At 35.3% G+C, this 21,739-nt stretch overlaps 1 protein-coding gene across 2 annotated transcripts in view; it reads left to right on the top strand.

Moving 5' to 3' along the window:
* Window positions 1-21,739, top strand: part of JAK2 (Janus kinase 2) — a 139,887-nt gene that overhangs the window by 87,081 nt on the left and 31,067 nt on the right. For both annotated transcript variants that reach the window (XM_047700910.1, XM_047700909.1), the window contains exons 6-11: window positions 2,553-2,698; window positions 8,731-9,052; window positions 9,810-9,929; window positions 16,848-17,005; window positions 19,199-19,310; window positions 21,454-21,640. In XM_047700910.1, coding sequence (XP_047556866.1) covers window positions 2,553-2,698; window positions 8,731-9,052; window positions 9,810-9,929; window positions 16,848-17,005; window positions 19,199-19,310; window positions 21,454-21,640 — 1,045 coding nt within the window. The remainder of the gene's footprint in view (window positions 1-2,552; window positions 2,699-8,730; window positions 9,053-9,809; window positions 9,930-16,847; window positions 17,006-19,198; window positions 19,311-21,453; window positions 21,641-21,739) is intronic.

Here is a 21,739-nt window from a genome sequence, read left to right as displayed (position 1 = left end):
TTCTTCTTCTGGAATCGCAATTATTCTAATGTTGTTTCGTCTTATGGTGTCACTTATCTCTTGAATTCTCCCCTCGTGGTCCAGTAGCTGTTTGTCCCTCTTTTGCTCAGCTTCTTTATTCTCTGTCATTGGACCTTCTATATCACTAATTCTTTCTTCTGCCTCGTTTATCCTACCAGTGGGAGCCTCCATTTTTGATTGCACCTCATTAATAGCTTTTCTGATTTCAACTTGGTTAGATTTTAGTTCTTTTATTTCTCCAGAAAGGGCTTTTATCTCTCCAGAGAGGGTTTCTCTAATATCTTCCATACCTTTTTCGAGCCCGGCTAGAACCTTGAGAACCATCATTCTGGACTCTAGATCTGACATATTACCAATGTCTGCATTGATTAGGTCCCTAGCCTTCGGTACTGCCTCTTGTTCTTTTTTTTGTGGTGAGTTTTTCCGCCTTGTCATTTTGCCCAGATAAGAGTATATGAAGGAGCAAATAAAATACTGAAAGGGTGGCAAAGACCCCAGGAAAATGCACTTTAACCAAATCAGAAGAGACCCCAAATCATGGGAGGGAGAAAGGGGATAAAAAGTTCAGAAAAAAAAAAATTGAAAAAAGAAAACAAATAAAGAAAAAAAAAATATATATATATACATATATATATATGTATATATTAGATAAACTAAACATTAAAGAAAAGGGTAAAAGTTAAAAAAAATTTAGCAGAAGATAAAAAAATTAAATTAACCTAACTGCAAGACTAAAGAATCATGGGGAGAAAACCATGAGTTTCGTGCTTTGCTTTCTCCTCCACTGGAATTCTGCTGCTCTCCTTGGTAGGTGAACTTTGTCTAGGCTGGATTTCTTGTTGATCTTCTGGGGGGAGGGGTCTGTTGTAGTGATTCTCAAGTGTCTTTGCCCAGGAGGAATTGCACCGCCCTTACCAGGGGCCGGGCTAAGTAATCTGCTCAGGTTCACTTTCGGGAGCTTTTGTCCCCTGAGCGCTTTCCATAGAGTTCCAGAGGACGGGAATGAAAATGGCGGCCTCCCAGTCTCTGGCCCGGAGGAGCTGAGAGCTCGGGGCCCCACTCCTCAGTGCGCCCTCAGAGAAAAGAGCCCAATCACTCCCGTTTCGCTGGCCTCCAGCCGCCCTCTGAGCTCACCCAGCCTGCGACCAGTTCAAAATAACCCCTAGCTGAGAGCTCACTCCTCGGCTCTGTCTCTGTAGCTGGCTTCCCCGTTCTAATACTTGCAAGCTCTGCGACACTCAGACACCCCCAATCTTTCTGTGACCCTGCGGGACCTAGGGCCACGCTGGCCCTGTGTGGGCTTCACCCCGGTTTAGCCTCTGGAGCGATGTCCCTCAGTGGAGCAGACTTTTAAAAGTCCTGATTTTGTGCTCCGTTGTTCCACCGTTTGCTGCCCCCCCCCCCCCCCCCGCGGTCTATCTTCCCGTAGCTTTGGATTCACTTCTCCGCCGGTCCTACCTTTCAGAAAGTGGTCGATTTTCTGTTTCTAGAATTGCTGTTCTTCTTCTCTTCGATCTCCCGTTTGATTTGTAGGTGTTTGCAATGGTTTGATAAGCTATCTAGCTGATCTCCTGCTACCTGATGTAGTCTCAGCCTGCTACTTCTCCGCCATCTTGACTCCTCTCACCCCGTTTTCTTTTTAATTAAATTATTTTTCAAGAATTTGTGTTAAACTTTAATTTCATGAGAGAAGTTATCACATTAAAAGGAAGGAGATATATACATGAAATAAAGAGTGACCCTGTATTTCTCTTATCCAGTTTAAAACCTTGTTTAAGGGGTGCCTGAGTGGCTCAGTCTGTTAGGCGTCTGCCTTGGGCTCAGGTCATGATCTCAGGGTCCTGGGAATCGAGCCCTAAGTTGTCATGCTCCCTGCTCAGCAGGAAGTCTATTTCTCCTTCTCCCTCTGCCCTTTCCCCCCCAGCTTGTGTTCTTTCTTTCTCTCTCAAATAAATAAATAAATAAAATCTTTTACAAAAATAATAAAACCTTGATTAAATATTGCTATTTTAGCTAATATTTTAGGTCATACCTTTCTTATCAAGAAAATTGCTATTTTTTTTAGAATATTGGTGGTTTGTATGTTTTGACTTTCTTTTCTACCATTACATTTTCAGTCTCATTTCCAAATTATCTAGACCAAAATCTTATTATTTCTTGTTTTTCTTTTTCTTCATTTTTATGTATAATGATAAAGTTATAAGCTTTTTTTCAGACTCTTTTTGTGTCTTCTGTTCCCTATATCCCTACTTATTTAATTAGCTAATATTTATCTTAATTTAGGTGATTTTTATGTAGAAGATATAATTTGGAGATACAAGCAGGGAAATAGGTTGACATCATATGTACTGTATTCAGTTTCCATTGATAAAAAAACTTTCACTGAAATTTTATGGCAAAATGAAAATCAATGAAGGAGTTGATGTTCTTTTTAAATGTATATGTTCTAGAAATTATAGGTTACAATATAATAGATTTGAATGTGATAGTGAAATTTAAGAGATATTTCCTTCTAAATTTTTTTCCTGTAGTGGCGGCATGATTTTTTACATGGATGGATAAAAATACCTGTGACTCATGAAACACAAGAAGAATGTCTTGGAATGGCTGTGTTAGATATGATGAGACTAGCCAAAGAGAAGGATCAGACCCCATTGGACATCTATAGCTCTATCAGGTAGTTTCCTTATGCAAATCCATATACATAAACGTGAACAGTTAGAGTTTTTCTATAATTAATTGCATTTTCTGTGTCAAATCTTTCCAATTTTATAATTAAAAGTCATATGGGTAATTTTTCTTCCTTGTGTACAACACATACTTTGTGAGAGAAATTTATTTTTTCTTTTTTTCTTCTTGTTTTATTGAGATATAATTGTCATATAGCACTGTGTAAGTTTAAGTTGTACAGCATCACGATTTGACTTACATATATCTGTGAAGTAATTACCAAAATAAGTTTAGTTAATGTCCATTATCTCACATAGGTACATAAAAAAGAGAAAGAAAAATAATTTTTTTTCCTTATGATGAGAACTGTTAGGATCTACTCTGTTAAAAACTTGAGTATATACCCTATAGTTGTGTTATCTATAGTGATCATATTGTACATTATGTCCTCAGTACTGATTTATCTTAGAATTTAAAAAAATATTGAAAGTTGGAGTACTGCAGAAATATCACAGACGTTTCATACCTATTAATTTTTTGATCCATTTATTCTAAAAAGGGTAAGCAAAGTTAGGGGAGTGAAAAGAACACCAGGAGGCATAATTTCTGATAGCAGATCTTCAAATTGTCTGTTTTGTCTCAAATAATTCTGAAGCGGTATTTCTCAAATATTGGCCCATAGTTTACTTGAATTAGTATCACACGAAGTGCCTGCTAAGATTGAAGATTTCTGAGTGCTACCCAAAAATTTGGATTCAGTAAATCTGAGGGAAAAGCCCACCTATACAAATCTGCACAAGTTCTCCTGGGAATTTTCCTAAAAATTTTACACTTTATTAAAGTGTCATTGACCTAGAAAATTGGGAGGTGATTGGAAGTGTACTTCGTGGTGGTTTGCTCTATGTATACACGGTGAAAGAACTCCCCCGTCTTCTTCATTAACACATCCGTTGCCTCGCATATTTATCTTTCCTACTTACCTTTTTTTTTTTTTTTTTTGTGAGAACATTTATACACTCCTCTTAGCAAATTTCAGGTCTACAGTACAGTCTTATCAGAGTCACCATGTTTTATATTAGATCCCTAGATCTTATTCATATCATAACTGATCCAGCAGATTCTTTTATAAGTGCTCCACACTCCACATTCTCCAAATTACTCTTGTGCATATTGAATTTTGTCTTGCCTAACAGGATTTTTTGAAATACTTCTACAACCCAGCTTTAATGGCTGTAAGACTTCTACTGTTTTTAAAGGTGTATATGATTATTATAAGAGTTCTCTGATTTTTTTTTTTAAGTTTAAAGACTATATGTTTTACATATTGCATACTTAGGATTAGAAGTTTGAGGGTGTTATGAATCTGGTTAAAACTCCCTGTATTTCTTGAAATCCTTCTCTCAATAACTCGTTTAGTTACTCCTTTGCTAAGTGCCTTAAAAACAGTTATATACCCACACTGCAGGGTATCAGTTTCTGTTTCCTCTTTGGTTTTAGATATTCTTTTTGTTGTCAGATATCTGTTAAGCCATAACCGTAAAGTTCACTCATTTAAAATGAACAACTCACGACTTTTTTGTTACTGAATTGTAAGGGTTCTTTACATATTTTGGATACAAGTCTTCAGATGAAAGTTACTATATTTATAATTTGCAAATATATTCCCCATTCTTTGGACTGTTTTTTCACTTTCTTAAAAGTGTCATTCATAATACAGAAGTTTAGATTTTGAAGTAATTTATTTTTTGTTTCTTGTGCCATGACAATTTAATATTAGATGAATAATTTCTCCTGAAGTAAATATGCCTGCCTTGCTTTCCTTTTTAATAATTTAACTCAACTGATGTTTTCTGAATTCACATTTAATGCTTATTTTTGAGAAATAATCAAGAAACTCCACTCAGTTTTAAAATATTCAAGATTGATGGGAGAATAGATGAATGATTAGTTGTTGGCAGAATGAAATACACTGTTTTGTTCCCAGAAAAACCCTGTAGGATGTGGATCTCTGATTAGTATAATTAAATACATATTCCTTCCCCGACTTTAGAAAAATGCATGTAAAATGCATCTTTGTGTGCCTGTGCCTGTGTGTTAGCTGTGTTTGTGGGTGTAGGTGCACACCTCTTTGTGCACGTGTATGCATTAGATACTTTTCTGTATGACACTTCCTAATTAAACGTTATGGCTTAGGTATTAGAGCACAGAAAATGAAGGAAAAGATAAAATTTTTGTGTTTTCATTCTTCATGTGCTCTTTAAAATCCTGTCTGCTAACGGGTGGGAAGAAGAGAACTGGAAAATGCAAAGGGTGTAAAGGAGACTGCTGAATTTGTAAACATTAGGCCAGGACCAAGGCCATTTATATAGCTACTGAGCTACTCGCCTCATATCACTGGACTCCCTTTCTAAAAAACTAAGTAAATAATAATGGAGTTTCTAATGGCCTACTCTAACTATAATAATAAGCTGCAGATTTCATTTTATAGGACAAAAAATAGTATACAGTTTCTAAGCCAAAGCTCAATTTCAGAACCTTTTGGAACCTCAATTTTAGCATTCTTTAAAAACTCAATATAAGAAAAGCATGAGAAAAAAAATGTTTTATGCTTCAAGAGTTAACTTTTCTCTTGGAAAAATTTTAGTGTTTCTAACAAGTCTGGTTCTGGAAGCATGATGCTGAAGTGGATTCACCATATTCAAGAACCACACATGCCTATGGTATTCCCAAAGGAAGCATGTCTGGTCCTTTATGCCAGGCATCAATGCGGAAAGCTTTGTTTTATGTTGTTATTTTAAACTCCTCTTTTTATATCCAAATACGCCTTATTAAAAAGTAGCCATTGGTGACTATATATTTTGCATTTTTGTAAAATGTTTATATAAATTGTATTCAGATTTAGTAAGTCTCTTGGTAACTAATGTTTTTGACAGAAGTAGTTCAGCAAGAATCATTTGTATTCTGATTCTATTTTTTAAGTCTTTTCAGTGTTCATTCTAAACTTCCTGAGGCTCTCCTCTATGCTATCTAGACTTTTTAGATTTCATATATCTGTTTATTTAGAAATATATAATTGTTAGGAACAAAAGTGTGACTTGTAAGATCTGAAAAAAGGAGTAGAATTTGATGACAGAGAGAGGGGAGTGATGGAGTGTGTAGAGACTCATGGAAAAGGCTTTGTAGCAGAAGGGAGAGTGAAGAGAATCAGTATGGCTAGACCCCGAAGAGTTAGGAGGAGACAAAGCAGGGACTAGATCAGAACCTACAGAACCTTAGAGCCATGTTGACAAGGTTATGAGCACTCAGAAACCATAGAAGGGTATTAAGCAATGGTGAAATGATTAGATTTGTGATTCTGAAAGATCCCCATGAGTCCAGTGTAGAAAACAAAGTCAGACAATGGTCAGAGTAAATGGAGATGCTATTTGTCCAGAGACTAAAGCCATTGCAGTATTTTCTTCCAGGCAATGTGGTTAGTAATGAGTTAATAATGAGAAAAATGGGCAACTAAGAGAAATATTTAGGAGGTAAACTCATGGGAACATGGTGATGAATGGAATAATGGGAATCAAAGGAGAAGGCCGCATCAAGGATTATTCCCAGGTCTTGGGTGAATTGCAGTGCTATTTACTTAGATAGGAAATGCTGTAAGAGGATCTTTTAGGGGAGAACATCAGTAGGACTTATGAGTTGGGTTTGACATATTGTTTAAGGAGCTTTTGAGACATCTAAATTAAATGATAGATTGACTTGCCTATGGAAGATAGGGGCGTGGAGTTTAGAGGTCATTGCTAAAGACAGGTATCAGAGTCATTTGCATATAAAGAACCTAGAGAGAGAGAGTTTAAATAAGAAGAGAAGAGGGTCTTAAGTCCTGAGGAACTTCAACATTAATCACTAGGTAAGAGTGAAGGTGAAAAGGAGATTGAGAAGTATCCCAAGAGATAGGAATAAAGTGAGGAAAGCTAAGGGAAGAAAGTTGAAGGAGAGAATGATCAGCAGTGTTGGATGCTGATGAAGAATGGCAAGGGAGATGAATATAGGAATTTGGTTTAAACAACATGAAAGTTTTTCTTGAATTTTAGCAAAAGCATTTTCTATGGAATGATGGAGCAGAAGCTAGACTGGAGTGAATTGAAGAGTAAGTGGAAATGACTATAAACTCTTTCAAAATTAGGCCAGATAGGCTGTAGCTGAGGGGATATGCAGGACAAAGAAATTTTACATTTAAGTTAGAATGAACATTAGTCTTTTGTGGCTCGAAGAGAAATAAGAGCAAAAGTCTCCAGAGAGTAAATGTATATTAGAAGAAGAAAGAGGCTATAGGTAAATAAGTGTCCAGGAAGTGGCGTTACCTTGCTGGTTTGTAGCTCATTTGTTGTAACAGGTAGGGAGGAGGAGGGAATGAGTGCACCTGAATGTGGATTTGCTAGCGGAATGTTGAGGGAGCTCTGCTTAGAGAAGCTTTTTTTCCTCCCTGAGAGATGAAGTCATGTGGTGAACATAAGGAGGAATACAGCTGAGGTTTGAGGCGGAAGAAAGGTAGGCGATTTGAGAAGATTGGAGAGGGTTTGACATAGTTGTGGAATTTGGGAGAATTAGTTGAACAGAGAAGTGTTGTAAAATTGATGGTCGTGCTGAAAGCATGTTTGAAATTGGTGGTGATGAATTTATACTGCCGTGTCTGCCTTATCAAATGACTCTCCAGCCCCTCTGCTGCCTGGGTACAAAGCTGAGTGTTCCTCAGCCGGGTTCAGGCAGACTAGGGGAGGGAAGAAGCCGTAGTATGCTAGTAAATGCGTAACAACCAGTTCTCAAAAAAAACCCAAAACCCCAAAGGTGTGATTGGTTTGCCATCTTTGCTGATATCCATGGTGTAAATCCTGCCTATGGCCAGTTTTAGTGTATCAGCCTGATGTGCCTGAATGTAGAATTGGGAAGAGATGAGCAAGAGCAAATCTTTTACATCACGTATGAGTGATGTAAACAACCTCAAAAGCATAGGTAGTAGTAAAATGGAAAATTTTAAATGTAAAATAATTAGAAAGTGATACATTTTGAGTATTCCCTATATTTTTACTATAATTGTAACTGTAGAACTTAAATTTTAATGATAGCTCTTTAGCAATCAACTGAATAGTCTTAAACTGTAAGCTCTCAGCATGAGCCAGCTGGAGCACTAGCTATAACTAGTCACATACAAGATAGAGTGAGAAGTGATCTCATGGAGTGGTGGTGCACAGAATGCTGTCGGACAATGGGGAGTAGTATGTAATGTAGTCCTAGAGAAAGGTTGTCTGGATTTGATGATGCTTGAGCTGAGACTTTTGGAATGAGTTAGAGCCAACCATGTAGAAGATGGTGATGGGAAGGATTAGCATAGGTGAAGGCATGGAAATTTAATGCAGTTGCACCTTCAGAAATAAAATGCTCTTCATTTGTCAGATATTTGAGTAGGAGGGAAGTCATCATCTCTCTTCTTTAGGGTATTTTATATAGACATAGAATTACAAAAGCATCAGAACATTTCTAAGTAGAATTGTTTTGATGGCAAAGGAATTATTAGGAGTTATTGAAAAAGGCCTAGAAAATAGTGTATACAAAAGAAGTATGTTTGCATAATGAACAACTGTGGCATCCAACAAAATGTAGCAATTTCCAGAATTCAGATAAATTTTGGTGTACAGCATCATAGGAAATATTGCAACATGGTGCCAAAAAATTGATGTATAAGATAGAGAAAACAAATTTTTAGAGACTCCATTATTAACTAGACTAAGTCTTCATTTCATTAGGGGAAGAAAATTAACATATCCTATTCTAAACATTTATGGTTACTCAGAGAATTTTTATATGTATTCACATCATCAGTTAAAACCTTAATATTGTACACGTGGTGGCTGTGTCACCTTTCTCCGCTTGACGACTGTGTTGTAGCAGTTACCAGTCATGGAGAAAGATGGTAATTTCTCTCTCAGTGTCGTTTTAGATTTCTCTTCCAATTTGTTTTGTTTTTCTGTGTGTGCTCTTTATCCCTAGCTATAAGACATTCTTACCAAAATGTGTTCGAGCAAAGATCCAAGACTATCATATTTTGACAAGGAAACGAATAAGGTACAGATTTCGCAGATTTATTGAGCAGTTCAGCCATTGCAAAGCCACTGCCAGAAACTTAAAACTTAAGTATCTTATAAATCTGGAAACTCTTCAGTCTGCCTTCTACACAGAGCAATTTGAAGTAAAAGAACCTGGAAGAGGTCCTTCAGGTGAGGAGATTTTTGCAACCATTATAATAACTGGAAACGGTGGAATTCAGTGGTCAAGAGGGAAACATAAAGAAAGTGAGACACTGACAGAACAGGTAATCCTTAATGATACGTTCTCATTCTTTGTTAATTTAAGTGAATGGCAATAGAAGCAGAGTAATTTTTACTCATTGGAAGCATGGTCTTGCAATTCTCTTCTCTCATTGATAGAAGAGGAAGTTTTTAGTAGTGTGAAGCCATCAAGGTCATATCTATAATTCTTTTCTCATTGTTCTTAAATGGTTTTTTATTTAGTTTTTTTAATGACAAATATTACTGATGGTTTTCTTATAGTTTTCGAAAAGGCTTGAATTCTAAAAGTGATTTTTAAGGTAGTTTTGCCTCTTTAAAATTTTGCTGTTACTGATAATAGGCACAATCATAAAATTTAAATGGAAATAGTTAATTTTAATTGATTTTATGATGATGCATTCATTTTTTTAAAGTTTGTACTATAAGTTTTAAGTTTGTTCATATCTCTGTTGTTCTTAGATTATTAGAGATTTACCTTTACCTTCCTTCTTTGGTTGATTAAACTTACAGTTTTCTGACAATGGTTCCTATTGACGTTGATTGGATTGAAGGGAACTGTAGCATAATTAGATTCCTGGTACCTTTAATGCTCTCATTTTTAAGTCAAAGCAAGATATGGTTAAGTCTTAGGGTTGGATTATTGAGGGAGAGAATCCCATTTAGTTACTATCAATACTTTTTTATTTTAAAGAATTTGGAATGAATGTTGTTATGTCCTTTTGTTTTAAAATGGCTCCCTTAGTTTTACCTGTTTTTAATTTCAAATGCTCTTAATTATAGGATTTACAGTTATATTGTGACTTCCCTGATATTATTGATGTTACTATTAAGCAAGCAAGCCAAGAAGGCTCAAATGAAAGTAGAATTGTAGCTATACATAAGCAAGATGGTAAAAATCTGGTAAGTTTGCTTTATAACCAAATAATGATTATGCTTGTTGTCAGAAAATCTTAATACTAAAGTTATTTTCTCCTAGGAATTCTGATTATAGTTTTAAATATAACTCTAAACATAAATTATCAGTTTAGTAAGGTTTTGGTCACATCTAGCTTTTGTATCGCTACCAATACTATATTCCCAGAGTTTCTTAAACATTAATGTATTTTTCATTCATTTTTATGATTAGCAAGGCAATAGTTACTCCCTCCCAACCCCCATTACTCTGGATTGTGCTAATTCCCTGTTGTAATGCTCACTCTGGACTATATTCTTTTTTTTTTAACCAGTAGGGATGTGCATAATTCCATTCATACTGCCTAATTAAAGGAGAAAAAGAAATTAAAACAATGCTTTCTGGGATTCACGTAATAGTGTAAAGCAATCCCAAGTTAGCCCTACCCAAGCTAAAACATTGGTTTTACCCAAGCTAAAATGATTGGTTCTAAAAGATTAATTTTTTCTCTTTCTTTGATTAGCTCTGGAAAACCCACATATTTTTAAAAATTTTTAATGTCAAATACAATGTGATTTTAGTTTCAGATGTACCACGTCATGATTTGACAGTTCTATACTTTGCACAGTGCTTGCCATGATAAGTGTAATTAGAAATCCCACTTACTGTAATTGAAGGGGAAGAAGTAAATTCCTGTATACTCTTCTCTTAAACTGGCTTACTTACGTGACTCTTTTTTTCTTTTTAACTCCGATGTTTTTTGACCTCCTGGCTGAAATATCACGTTAATGTTACTTGTTCGTTTAACTTCAGTATTTGTATGCTATCTCTCTATTCTATGGTTATATTTACTAAAATTATAACTAACTTGTAATTCACTTTAGTCAGCATACTTTCCTGTCCTTAGGTAAAAATATGTAAATAGTGTACAACCACTACCTGCTAGGCTATGAGCTTCTTGAATGTAAGGGTCATTTTGGGCTATGCGTTTTTTACCCTCTGCACCTTGCATAATACTCTAGGCCCTACTTTAGAAAGAGCTTGACCTGTATTTCATGGATCAGTGGAAGGATGACTAATAACTTTCAACCACAATGTGGAATTAGGAGAAGAAATATTTATTCTGTAAATATCAAAACTACACATGTGTATTGTATAAATACACCTAAATACTTATAAGCATACCCTGGTGGATTCATTTCTGGGCCACCACAATAAAGCAAATACCACAATAAAGCGAGTCAAATGAATTTTTTTTTGTTTGTTTCCTAGTGCATATACAAGTTATGTCTACACCAAACTGTAGTCTACTAAGTATGCAATAATAGCATTACATCTAAAAAAAATGTACATACCTTAATTAAAAATACTTTATTGCTAAGAAATGCTGACCATCATCTGAGCTTTCAGAGAGTTATAATATTTTTGCTGATGGAGGATCTAGTCTCAGTGTTAATGGCTGCTAACTGATCAAGGTGCTGTTTGCTAAAGGTTGGGGTAGGCTATGGCAATTACTTAAAATAAGGTAACAATGAAGTTTGCCTTGTCAGTTGACTCTTCCATTGACATGTGCTTTCTCTGTAGCATGTAATGCTGCTTGACAGCTTTTTTATTTTCATTTTTTTCAGTGTCCCAAATTCATAATTTATGCACCATACCCAGTGCTCCATACAATACGTGCCCTCCATAATACTCACCACCAGGCTCATCCACCCCCCCCACCCTCTCCCCTCCAAAACCCTCAGTTTGTTTCTCAGAGTCCACAGTCTCTCATGGTTTGTCTCCTGCTCCAGTTTCCCCCAACTCACTTCTCCTCTCCATCTCCCAATATCTTCCATGTTATTCCTTGTGCTCCACAAGTAATTGAAACCATATGATAATTGACTCTCTCTGCTTGACTTATTTCACTCAGCATAATCTCTTCCAGTCCTGTCCATGTTGATACAGAAGTTGGGTATTCATCCTTTCTGATGGAGGCATAATACTCCATAGTGTATATGGACCACATCTTCCTTATCTATTCATCTGTTGAAGGGCATCTTGGTTCTTTTCACGGTTTGGCAACCATGGCCATTGCTGCTATGAAAATTGGGGTACAGGTGGCCCTTCTTTTCACTACATCTGTATCTTTGGGGTAAATACCCAGTAGTGCAATTGCAGGGTCATAGGGAAGCTCTATTTTTAATTTCTTAAAGAATCTCCACACTGTTTTCCAAAGTGGCTGCACCAACTTGCATTCCCACCAACAGTGTAAGAGGGTTCTAAGCCAGGATTCCTCTTTCTCCACATCCTCTCCAACACTTGTTTACTGTCTTGTTAATTTTGGCCATTCTAACTGGTGTAAGTTGGTACCAATTTGGTTTTGTTTTGAATCTCCCTGATGGGTAATGATGATGAACATTTTCATGTGTCTGTCAGCCATTTGTATGTCTTCTTTGGAGAAGTGTCTGTTCATGTCTTCTGCCCATTTTTTGACATGATTATCTTTTTTATGTATGTTGAGTTTGAGGAGTTCTTTATAGATCTTGGATATCACCCCTTTGTCTGTAGTGTCATTTGCAAATATCTTCTCCCATTCCATGGGTTGCCTCTTTGTTTTGTTGACTGTTTCCTTTGCTGTGCAGAAGCTTTTGATCTTGATGAAGTCCCAAAAGTTCATTTTTGCTTTTGTTTCCTTTACCTTTGGAGACGTATATTGAAAGAAGTTGCTATGGCCTATGTCGAAGAGGTTATTGCCTGTGATGTCCTCTAGGATTTTGATAAGATTCCTGCCTCACGTTGAGGTCTTTTTGCTTGATAGCTTTTTACCCACATGAGAATTTCTTTCAAAACTAGAGTCTATCCTCTCAAACCAAGTTGCTGCTCTTTCAACTAAGTTGAGGTAATATTCTAAATCCTTTCTTACTCTTTCAATAATCTTCACATTTTCACCACAAGGAGGTTCCATTTTTTAAAAAAAAAACACTTTCTTTGCTCATCCATTGGTAGCAGCTCCTTATCCATTCAAGTTCTATCAGGAAATTGCAGCCACATTTAAATTTTTTATTTTTTAAAAGATTTTATTTATTTGAGAGAGAGGGAGAGAAAGAGAGAGAACTAGAGCACCCATGTGCAATCAGGGGTAGGGGAGAAAGAGAGGCAGAGAATCCAAGCAGGCTCCTCACCAAGCACAGAGCCTGATGTGGGGCTCAATCCCAGGACCCATGAGATCATGACCTGAGCTGAAATTATGACTCAGAGGCTCAGCTGATTGAGCCACCCATGTGTCCCACATTTTCAGCTCCACTTCTGATTCTTTTGCTATTTCCACCACTACTGCAATTACTTCTTCCCCTGAAGTCTTGAAGACCTCAAAGTCCTCTGTGAAGGTTGGAATCACCTTCTTCCAAATACCTCTTCATGTTGATGAAGACCTCTTCCCATGAATCACAAGTATTCTAACTGACATCTGGAATGTTGACTCCTTTCTGGAAGGTTTTCAGTTGATGGCTCAGATCTGACAGAGGAATCACCATCTATGGCAGCAATAGCCTTAAGAAATGTATTTCTTAAATAATAAGACTTGAATATTAAAATGACTCCTTGATCCACAGGCTGCTGAATGGATGTCATGTTAGTAGGCATGAAAACAGTAGTCTCATTGTTCATCTCCAAGATAAGTATGAGCAAGTGCTATGGGAAAGGTGGCACTGATAGACTTGCTTTTGATGCAGGGTTTCCACAAACCTTCAATGTGTGTGTTTGTTTTTAAAAAAGACAGTATCTGAGAAATGCACTAAATGAATTGCACTGAAACAGGGTATGCCTTCGTTCTGTAAATGTGGTATTTATAAAAGAGTAAGTATTTCTAGAAGAGTTTATTTATACTTATGTGAACATTGTGTAGTAACATAAGGAACTTCTTTATGGGATGGTATTTTGACCTCTTGGCTTTATTTTTAAGTCTGCAACATAGAGAGGTTAAGTAACTTTCCAAGATCATAGTATCAGTTAAGTGATAGGACCTGTGTAAAACCAAATGCATGATTTGACAACTTAAGCCCATCACTGTGACGGTGCCGTTTGTTGAGTAGTCCTGAAGTTCCTCAAAGTATTGCATTTACATTTTGTTAGAATCCCTCTAAAGATTAATTTGGGAAGAATGTATATTTACCATATTACATTTCCTATTTAAGGGATACATCGTATTTCTCCTTGTATCCAAGTATTATGTTTTTCAGTAAATTTTTGTCCTCTAAGATTTTATTTATTTATTTGACAGAGAGAGAGAGAGCACAAGTAAAGAGCAGCAGGCAGAGGGAGAAACAGGTTCCCCATGAGCAGGGAGCCCAATGCGGGGCTTGATCTGGGGGTCCTGGGATCACGACCTAAGCCGAAGGCAGACGCTTAACAAACTGGGAGCCATCCGGGCGTCCTTGTATTTCAGTAACTTGATGGTTTTATTCATATCGATACATCATGTTTCTTCCTGAATTTTATTCATGATATATTATGCTTTTTCTGTCACTTAATAGGATTCAGAACCTTTTCTTAATATATATTTTTCTAACACATTATTGCTAGATATGAGAAATAAATTTTTGCTTATTATTTCCTTTTTCCAGTTTTATATATTGGTTACACTTTTAAAAAAAATCCTTTTACTCTTTACTCTGACATTTTTCTTTGTCTTTTTCTCTTTAAAAAAAATATGGTAAAATACATTTCATGAAATTTAGCATCTTGATTTAGCTCTTCTGTTCTGGGTATATATCCAAAGGAAACAGAATCACTACCTCAAAGAGATATTTGTACCCCCATGTTCATTGCAGCGTCTTTGGATGTTATCAATTTTTAAATATTTTGCCAAACTGATGGGACAAAAATTTCTATCCTATGTTATATTTCATTTCCTTAATTATAAACCTGAGTTGGAGAAATTTCTCTGTGTTTACAGACCAGCTGTTTGTGTCTCTGTATTGTGTATTATCTTTTCATATGTTTTGACTAATTTTCTTTTCTATTTTTAATTGATTTATAGCTTTTTTTTCTCTCTCTCTATATATATTGCATATTAATCCTTTGATGTACAGATTTACAGTTCCCCAGTCTTTTAACATTGTTTATGGTATCTTTTTTAGTACCTATTTTTAAATTTTTTTTTATTTTTTGAGAGAGAGAGAGAGAGAGAGAGAAAGAAAAAGCTTGAGCAGGTATGGGGAGGGGCAGAGGGAGAGGGAGAAAATCTTAAGCAGGCTCCATGCCCAGTGCGGAGCCAGACATGGGGCTCACTCTCACAACCCTGAGGTCATGACCGGAGCCAAAATCCAGAGTTGGGCCCTTAATCAACTGAGCCATCCAGGCATCCCTAGTACCTATTTTTATGGCCTAATTATGTTAGGTAAATACCTGTTATAGTTCTGATATATCACACACTTCTCTCATTACACTTTTGGGATAAATCTGTATTCTGTGTTCTTATTATGACTAAATATTGTTCATTGCTGAGGCAAGTAGTAGTATTCTATAATCACATTTCCATTCTTACACAGGGTTTTTGTTTTTCTGGGGATTAATCATTACTTCAACTTTTTTCCTTCGTATGTATCCTTTCTCTGTATCTCTTTCTATTTCCTATGAGCACTCTGTGAAGTAGCTCATTTCTCAACACATCTTTTTACATAGTCAAACCTTATATGACTTCTGTTTCTTTCCTGGAAAAGTCACTTTGAGATCACTGGTGTTGCTCTCTCATCTGGACTGGAAGTTCTTTTGACCTTCACGGCTGTCATCTTTGGGCATCCTTCTCTTATCACCCTGGGAGTTATCTTGTCTGTTTTTACTTGGATCACTGGTTTTCTGAATCTCATATTTGTCTTGTTTTTCTGCCAGTACCTGTTGGTATTTTTGTTGGGATTGTGACAAATTAGAAAATTAATTTAGGGAGGATTTTTACAACTTTATGATGTTGAATTTTCCTACCCAATAACATGGTAAATCTCTATATTCAAATAAAAAGTTACATTTTAACAATAGCGTTTTGAAGTATTTTAAAAATGATTTTGCTCATTTTTTGGTGAAGTTTAATATTAGATACTGTCTTTGTGTATGTACTGGTATAAAAGAGGCTATTTTTTCATTATATAATCTAATTGAATATTTTTTACATATGTGAAAGCTGTTTTTTGTATCCTACTGTCTTAAGGAATTAATCTTTGTGTTGTAGTAATTTTATAATTGTCTTCTTTTGTACTCCCCAAGTATACAATCATATAATCTCCAAATTGAGATTGTTCTACCTCCTTGTTTCCAATTTCTATTCTTATATTTCTTTCTGTGGCCTGATTATGTTAATTAAGTACTATGCAATGCATTAAGTATTGGGCTTTCTGTCTTACTCCTGATTTGAGGAGAAGTTGCTTCTTTCATTAACTAAGGTATTTATCCATTAGATGTTGCATTTTAGGCTGATTATATGCTCACTTACGTATGTATGATACAATCATAACATACCTATGTATGATTTGGTTTAGACTACATACCTTTGAACTTATGTCATGGATGTTTTAACCTTAGCCATGTATACTTGGTGAGTAAAAATAAATGCTCATTATTTCTAATTAGTACCAACTTTTGTATCAGACTAGATAGATTTCTCATTGAGATGACTGACATATTTGTCTAATAGGGTTATTGGGAAATATAGTAAAATTATGGATGAAAAGTGAACTGGAAAAATATTAGCCCATATTTGAGAGGGTCTTAAATATCATACACAAGAACTTACAATTCAGATTGGGTAATTTGGGAGCCACAAAAGACATTTGAGCAATTTAGAAGAAAATTAATTTGAATTAATCTAACAACATGAAATGAATTTTTAATATGTAACATGTAGTTGACTTTCCAAATGGTACTGATTATTTCCTTTTCTTTTCTTTGTTTAGGAAATTGAACTTAGCTCATTAAAAGAAGCTTTGTCCTTTGTGTCATTAATTGATGGCTATTATAGATTAACTGCAGATGCACATCATTACCTCTGTAAAGAAGTAGCACCTCCAATGGTCCTTGAAAATATACAAAGCAACTGTCATGGCCCAATTTTGTGAGTGATACTGACTTTAAAAGTAAATTTTTTAAAAAGTCAATGAGATACTGATAGAATTTTACATAATGAAATGATACATGTAGGTTTAGGGGTTGAGGAACAAAATACTATCTTATGTATTTTTTTTTTTTAAACAAAAGTCTGTTTGCAATTAGATTACATAATAATTAGAATTCTTTAGGATATCATTTGCTGCCTGTATTCCACTCTATAATACTTAATTGTACAGTCTGGCATTTTGTTGCATTGGTGCGTTTAAGTAATTCTTGGGTGTTAATTTTTAAAAAAAAAAATCCTCCAACTTATACTTCATTAATTTTGAAATACTGTAGAGGAAACAATGCAAAATTTGATAATTGTTATTATTTTTGGATAATCCAGCTCCCTCTACTGAAAGCTTTGAACACAAGATGTACATGATGTCCCTCTTTCTGAGACTACTGCTGGGTAGTACTTTCTGCAGTGATGCAAATGAAGATGTTTCATTTCTCTGCTGTGTAATGCAGTAGCCACTAGTATAACTGAGGAAACTGAATTTTAATTTATTTTCTTTTATTTATTAATTTTTTTAAGTAGGCTCCCTGCTGGGTGAGGCTTAAACTCACAAACCTGAGATCAAGACCTGAGCTGAGGGCAAGAGTCAGATGCTTAACTGACTAAGCCACCCATGTGCCCTGAGAAACTGAATCTTTAAATTTAATAACTATATTTAAGATTTTTTTTTTTTTAATTTATTTGACAGACAGATCACAAGTAGGCAGAGAGGCAGGCAGAGAGAGACAGGAGGAGGCAGGCTCCCTGCCGAGCAGAGAGCCCGATGCGGGACTCGATCCCAGGACCCTGAGATCATGACCTGAGCCGAAGGCAGAGGCTTTAACCACTGAGCCACCCAGGCGCCCCTAATAACTATATTTAAATAGCAACGTGCGGCTATTAGCTACCACATGGATCTGCACAGTTACAGACCTTTACTTTAATGCCGGATAAAGCCAACTATCATGCATAACATTTGTTTTGCCCAAGTTCTAGTTATCTCTCAGCCAGTATGTACTTTAGTGATTGGCACCGGGCTTGAAACACTCGAGCAGAAGTAGTCTGAGTTTGTGAGCATGTGTGTCTTGACATTAACCTACCCTTAGTTAAATATTTGAAAACATATCCTGACTGATGTTTAAGACTTGATTCTGTCTTATACCTATTATCTGTTTAATAAGTATTATACTGTATAAGTTCTATATAAGTATTGTTCTATATAAGTATTATTCTATAACTTAGGTGGTTAGTATTTAAAAACTCCTACCATTAATTCTTTCATGTGTTATTTATCCATCCATTCAAGCGTTCTTTCATTTATTTATAGAACATTTACTGGGTATCTAATATGTGTCACTGGTTTATGTATGAGAAATACAGTGATGAATGAAACAGATTTTTCTTGCTTTCATATAGATTACATTTGGCTTTTATTTCAAGATGTTCAACTTCAACAAAACATAGCACATTTTGAAAATCAGTAGTTTTTGTCACCTGCCATAGATCTTCTATTATATTTTGGTATTATATTAAATATTAAAATAATCCATATGAATTTTTATATTAGTAATTGCTATGTAGAAAAGACGCAAGTGTTTTACAATATATTGTTTGCATGGTAGGAGTAAATATGGTTTTTTTTTTTTTTTTTTTTTAATATTTATTCATTGGACAGACAGAGATCACAAGTAGGCAGAGAGGCAGGCAGAGAGAGAGGATGAAGCAGGCTCCCCGCTGAGCAGAGAGCCAGACGTGGGGCTCGATCCCAGGACCCTGGGATCATGACCCGAGCCAAGGCAGAGGCTTTAACCCACTGAGCCACCCAGGTGCCCCGTAAATATGGTTTTTAAAATACTAAATTTTTAATTAGAAGGCAGAAAATTCAAATGAATGAAATGTTCTTAGTGATTTTGTGTGTCTTATAATCCCTTTTGTTTGTTTTTAAAATCTGTTGAATTGGTTTGAACTTATTGCAAAATAGCTTGGTGCTTCAATGTTTTTCCTTTTTGCTTGTAAGATAACTGATAAACATATAAAGTAGAGGAAACTTAAAATTCTCAGACTTTCAGATTTGACTTTTGATCTCTTAGATGACATTTTGGTCTTAATGTCATGGCACTTGCTACATTATCATTCAAGTTACTTCTTTACCTTTAGAATGGATTTTGCCATCAGTAAACTGAAGAAAGCAGGTAATCAGACTGGACTCTACGTACTTCGATGCAGTCCTAAGGACTTTAATAAGTATTTTCTGACTTTTGCTGTTGAGGTTAGTATTTCTCATTAATGGTGACATTTTTCTTTTTTAAATTTTATTTCCCATTCCACTCTCTTCCTCTGGCACATGTAACATCTTTATTTAGTCTGTGTAATTCCCCCTTCTTGTTGATCTACCATTGTTTCTTTTTTTTAATACTCAGAATTACAGCTCTGGATATGATAACTAGCATAAAAATGCTTAGTTTCTCTTAGGGATTCTGTATCAATAAATAAGATATAATTTCTAGACTTTTTATAAAAATATAAAGTTATTTTTAATGTCTATATTTGGAATTTATTTTTGATGTTTGGATGTTACTAGTGTGTCATATTTTTTCAAGTCTCTTCAAGTCTCTTTTCACAAAAATGGAGATCTTTACAAAGACACATAGAACTAAAGGAATCAAAAGAAAATTTTGCTTTTACTGGTGGTGGTTACAGGATTAGTGTGAAATAGGTTGATGACAAACAAACAGAGCATTTTTAACTAGTGATTTTCCAGTATTCAGAATAAGGGTCTACATCATATTTGTTTTAAAGATAATACTACAAAAAACCACACTATTAATACAGATAATTTTGGATCTTTCCTAAGATTGTTTATTACCCAAAATATTTAAAAAGATACTATCGCTTATAACATAGTTTTTGGTATAAATCTTGAGAAACTTTATAGCAGGTTCCAAAATTTATCTTACTTTTCCAAAGTATAGCATGAGGATTTGGTTATTCAGTTATTTTAACTTTTAGAAAATGCGTTCATATTTAGCATATAGAATAGATTAATTGTCCATAAATACAAAAGGTAGGTTACTCAATGTGTTTAGCATCGTATAATACTAATAATCTATCCTAATTTCATTGCATCTTTTAATACAACAGTCCATTATATTCAATTATCAATTCAAAATGTATTTTTTTATGTTTACTGTATTTGCTTAGCCTAATATGAAGACTGTTATATTAGAGAGTGTATGATATAATCTTGCTTTAAGAAATATATCTTTTGGAAAAAGTAGGAAGATATACCTAAAAAGTATTAAATTGATCACTGTAATTGTTTAATATAGACAATAACAAAGGGTTACAATTAAGAAAGTGCTTTTTTTTTTTTTTAAGATTTTATTTATTTATTTATTTGAAAGAGAGAGAGAGAGAGAGTGAGCACATGGGGAGGGACAGAATGAAAGGGAGAAGCAGACTCCCTGTTGAGCAGGGAGCCTGGTGTGGGTTTTGATCCCAGGAACCTGAGATCATAACCTGAGTGGAAGGCAGACGCTTAACTGACTGAGCAACCCAGGTGCCCCACCCCAGCAAATACTTTTAGGGTAAAGAAGACTTAAGGTATTTTGTCCATTTTTTTTTTTTTATAAATGGTCCCATGGAGGTTGAATATGCTAGTAAGAAACTCAAAAAATAGATGAAGAAGTTCATCGTATAGTACATAAAACAGACATTGAAAAGCTGAAGAATATTAAAATCGCCATATGAGAGGTAGCTGTGTAGATACAGTAGTGGCACAATGAATGGGTAATCACCTCTGCTTGTGAGGTGAGGTCAGGGTCGTTAAGGAGGACCTCACAGAAAAGAAGATACTTGAACTGGCTGTTAAGAAATGTCTAAAAGTCCATTGCTCAGAAGGAGAGGATATATATTCATAGGTAAAGAGATAGCATGCATGTACATTTATCAAGGCATGAAACAACATGGCATTTGCTTGAAATTTTTGAATTCGCTTAGTATAGCTGGAACATAGGTTGTATGTCGGCAATGGTAGATGGTGAAGTTGGAGATGGTATCAGAAGCCAGCCCATGGAAGGCCTTATGATGTAAAATAGTTTTAGATTTTATCTTGTAAATGATCGAAAACCGTTAAGGATAGTATTATTATTGCTAATTACCATTGCTTTCTTATTTGCTTTTTGAGAAAATCGACCGTTAAGCCATTTATGGTAGGGGTAGGTAATTATCATCAGATACCTTTTTGAGGAACCAGGCACTCCTATCACCCTATACCAGTACTACATTAAGATTCAGAGTTCAAATGTCTAAATGTTCTGTTGGGTGTTTTTGTGATAACATTTTTGTCACAATAATTACTGTTTGACCATTGTGATTTTGCCTCTGTTTCTTTTATAATTAAACTTATATAGCAAGAAAATGCCATCGAATATAAGCACTGTTTGATTACAAAGAATGAGAATGGAGAATACAACCTCAGTGGGACCAAGAAGAACTTCAGTAACCTTAAAGATCTTTTGAATTGCTACCAGATGGAAACTGTTCGCTCAGACAGTATAATTTTCCAGTTTACTAAATGTTGTCCCCCAAAGTTGAAAGGTAAAATAATTTTCTTGTTAGTTTTAAAATACTCGTCATGGATTATCTGTATGGTAGGAGGCATCTTCAGTATATTGCTTTCAAAGGAAATAGAAAAGA

This window comes from Lutra lutra, chromosome 13, assembly GCF_902655055.1.
Source record: "Lutra lutra chromosome 13, mLutLut1.2, whole genome shotgun sequence".
Classification (NCBI taxonomy): domain Eukaryota; kingdom Metazoa; phylum Chordata; class Mammalia; order Carnivora; family Mustelidae; genus Lutra; species Lutra lutra.
This window is presented reverse-complemented; position numbering and strand designations above follow the sequence as displayed.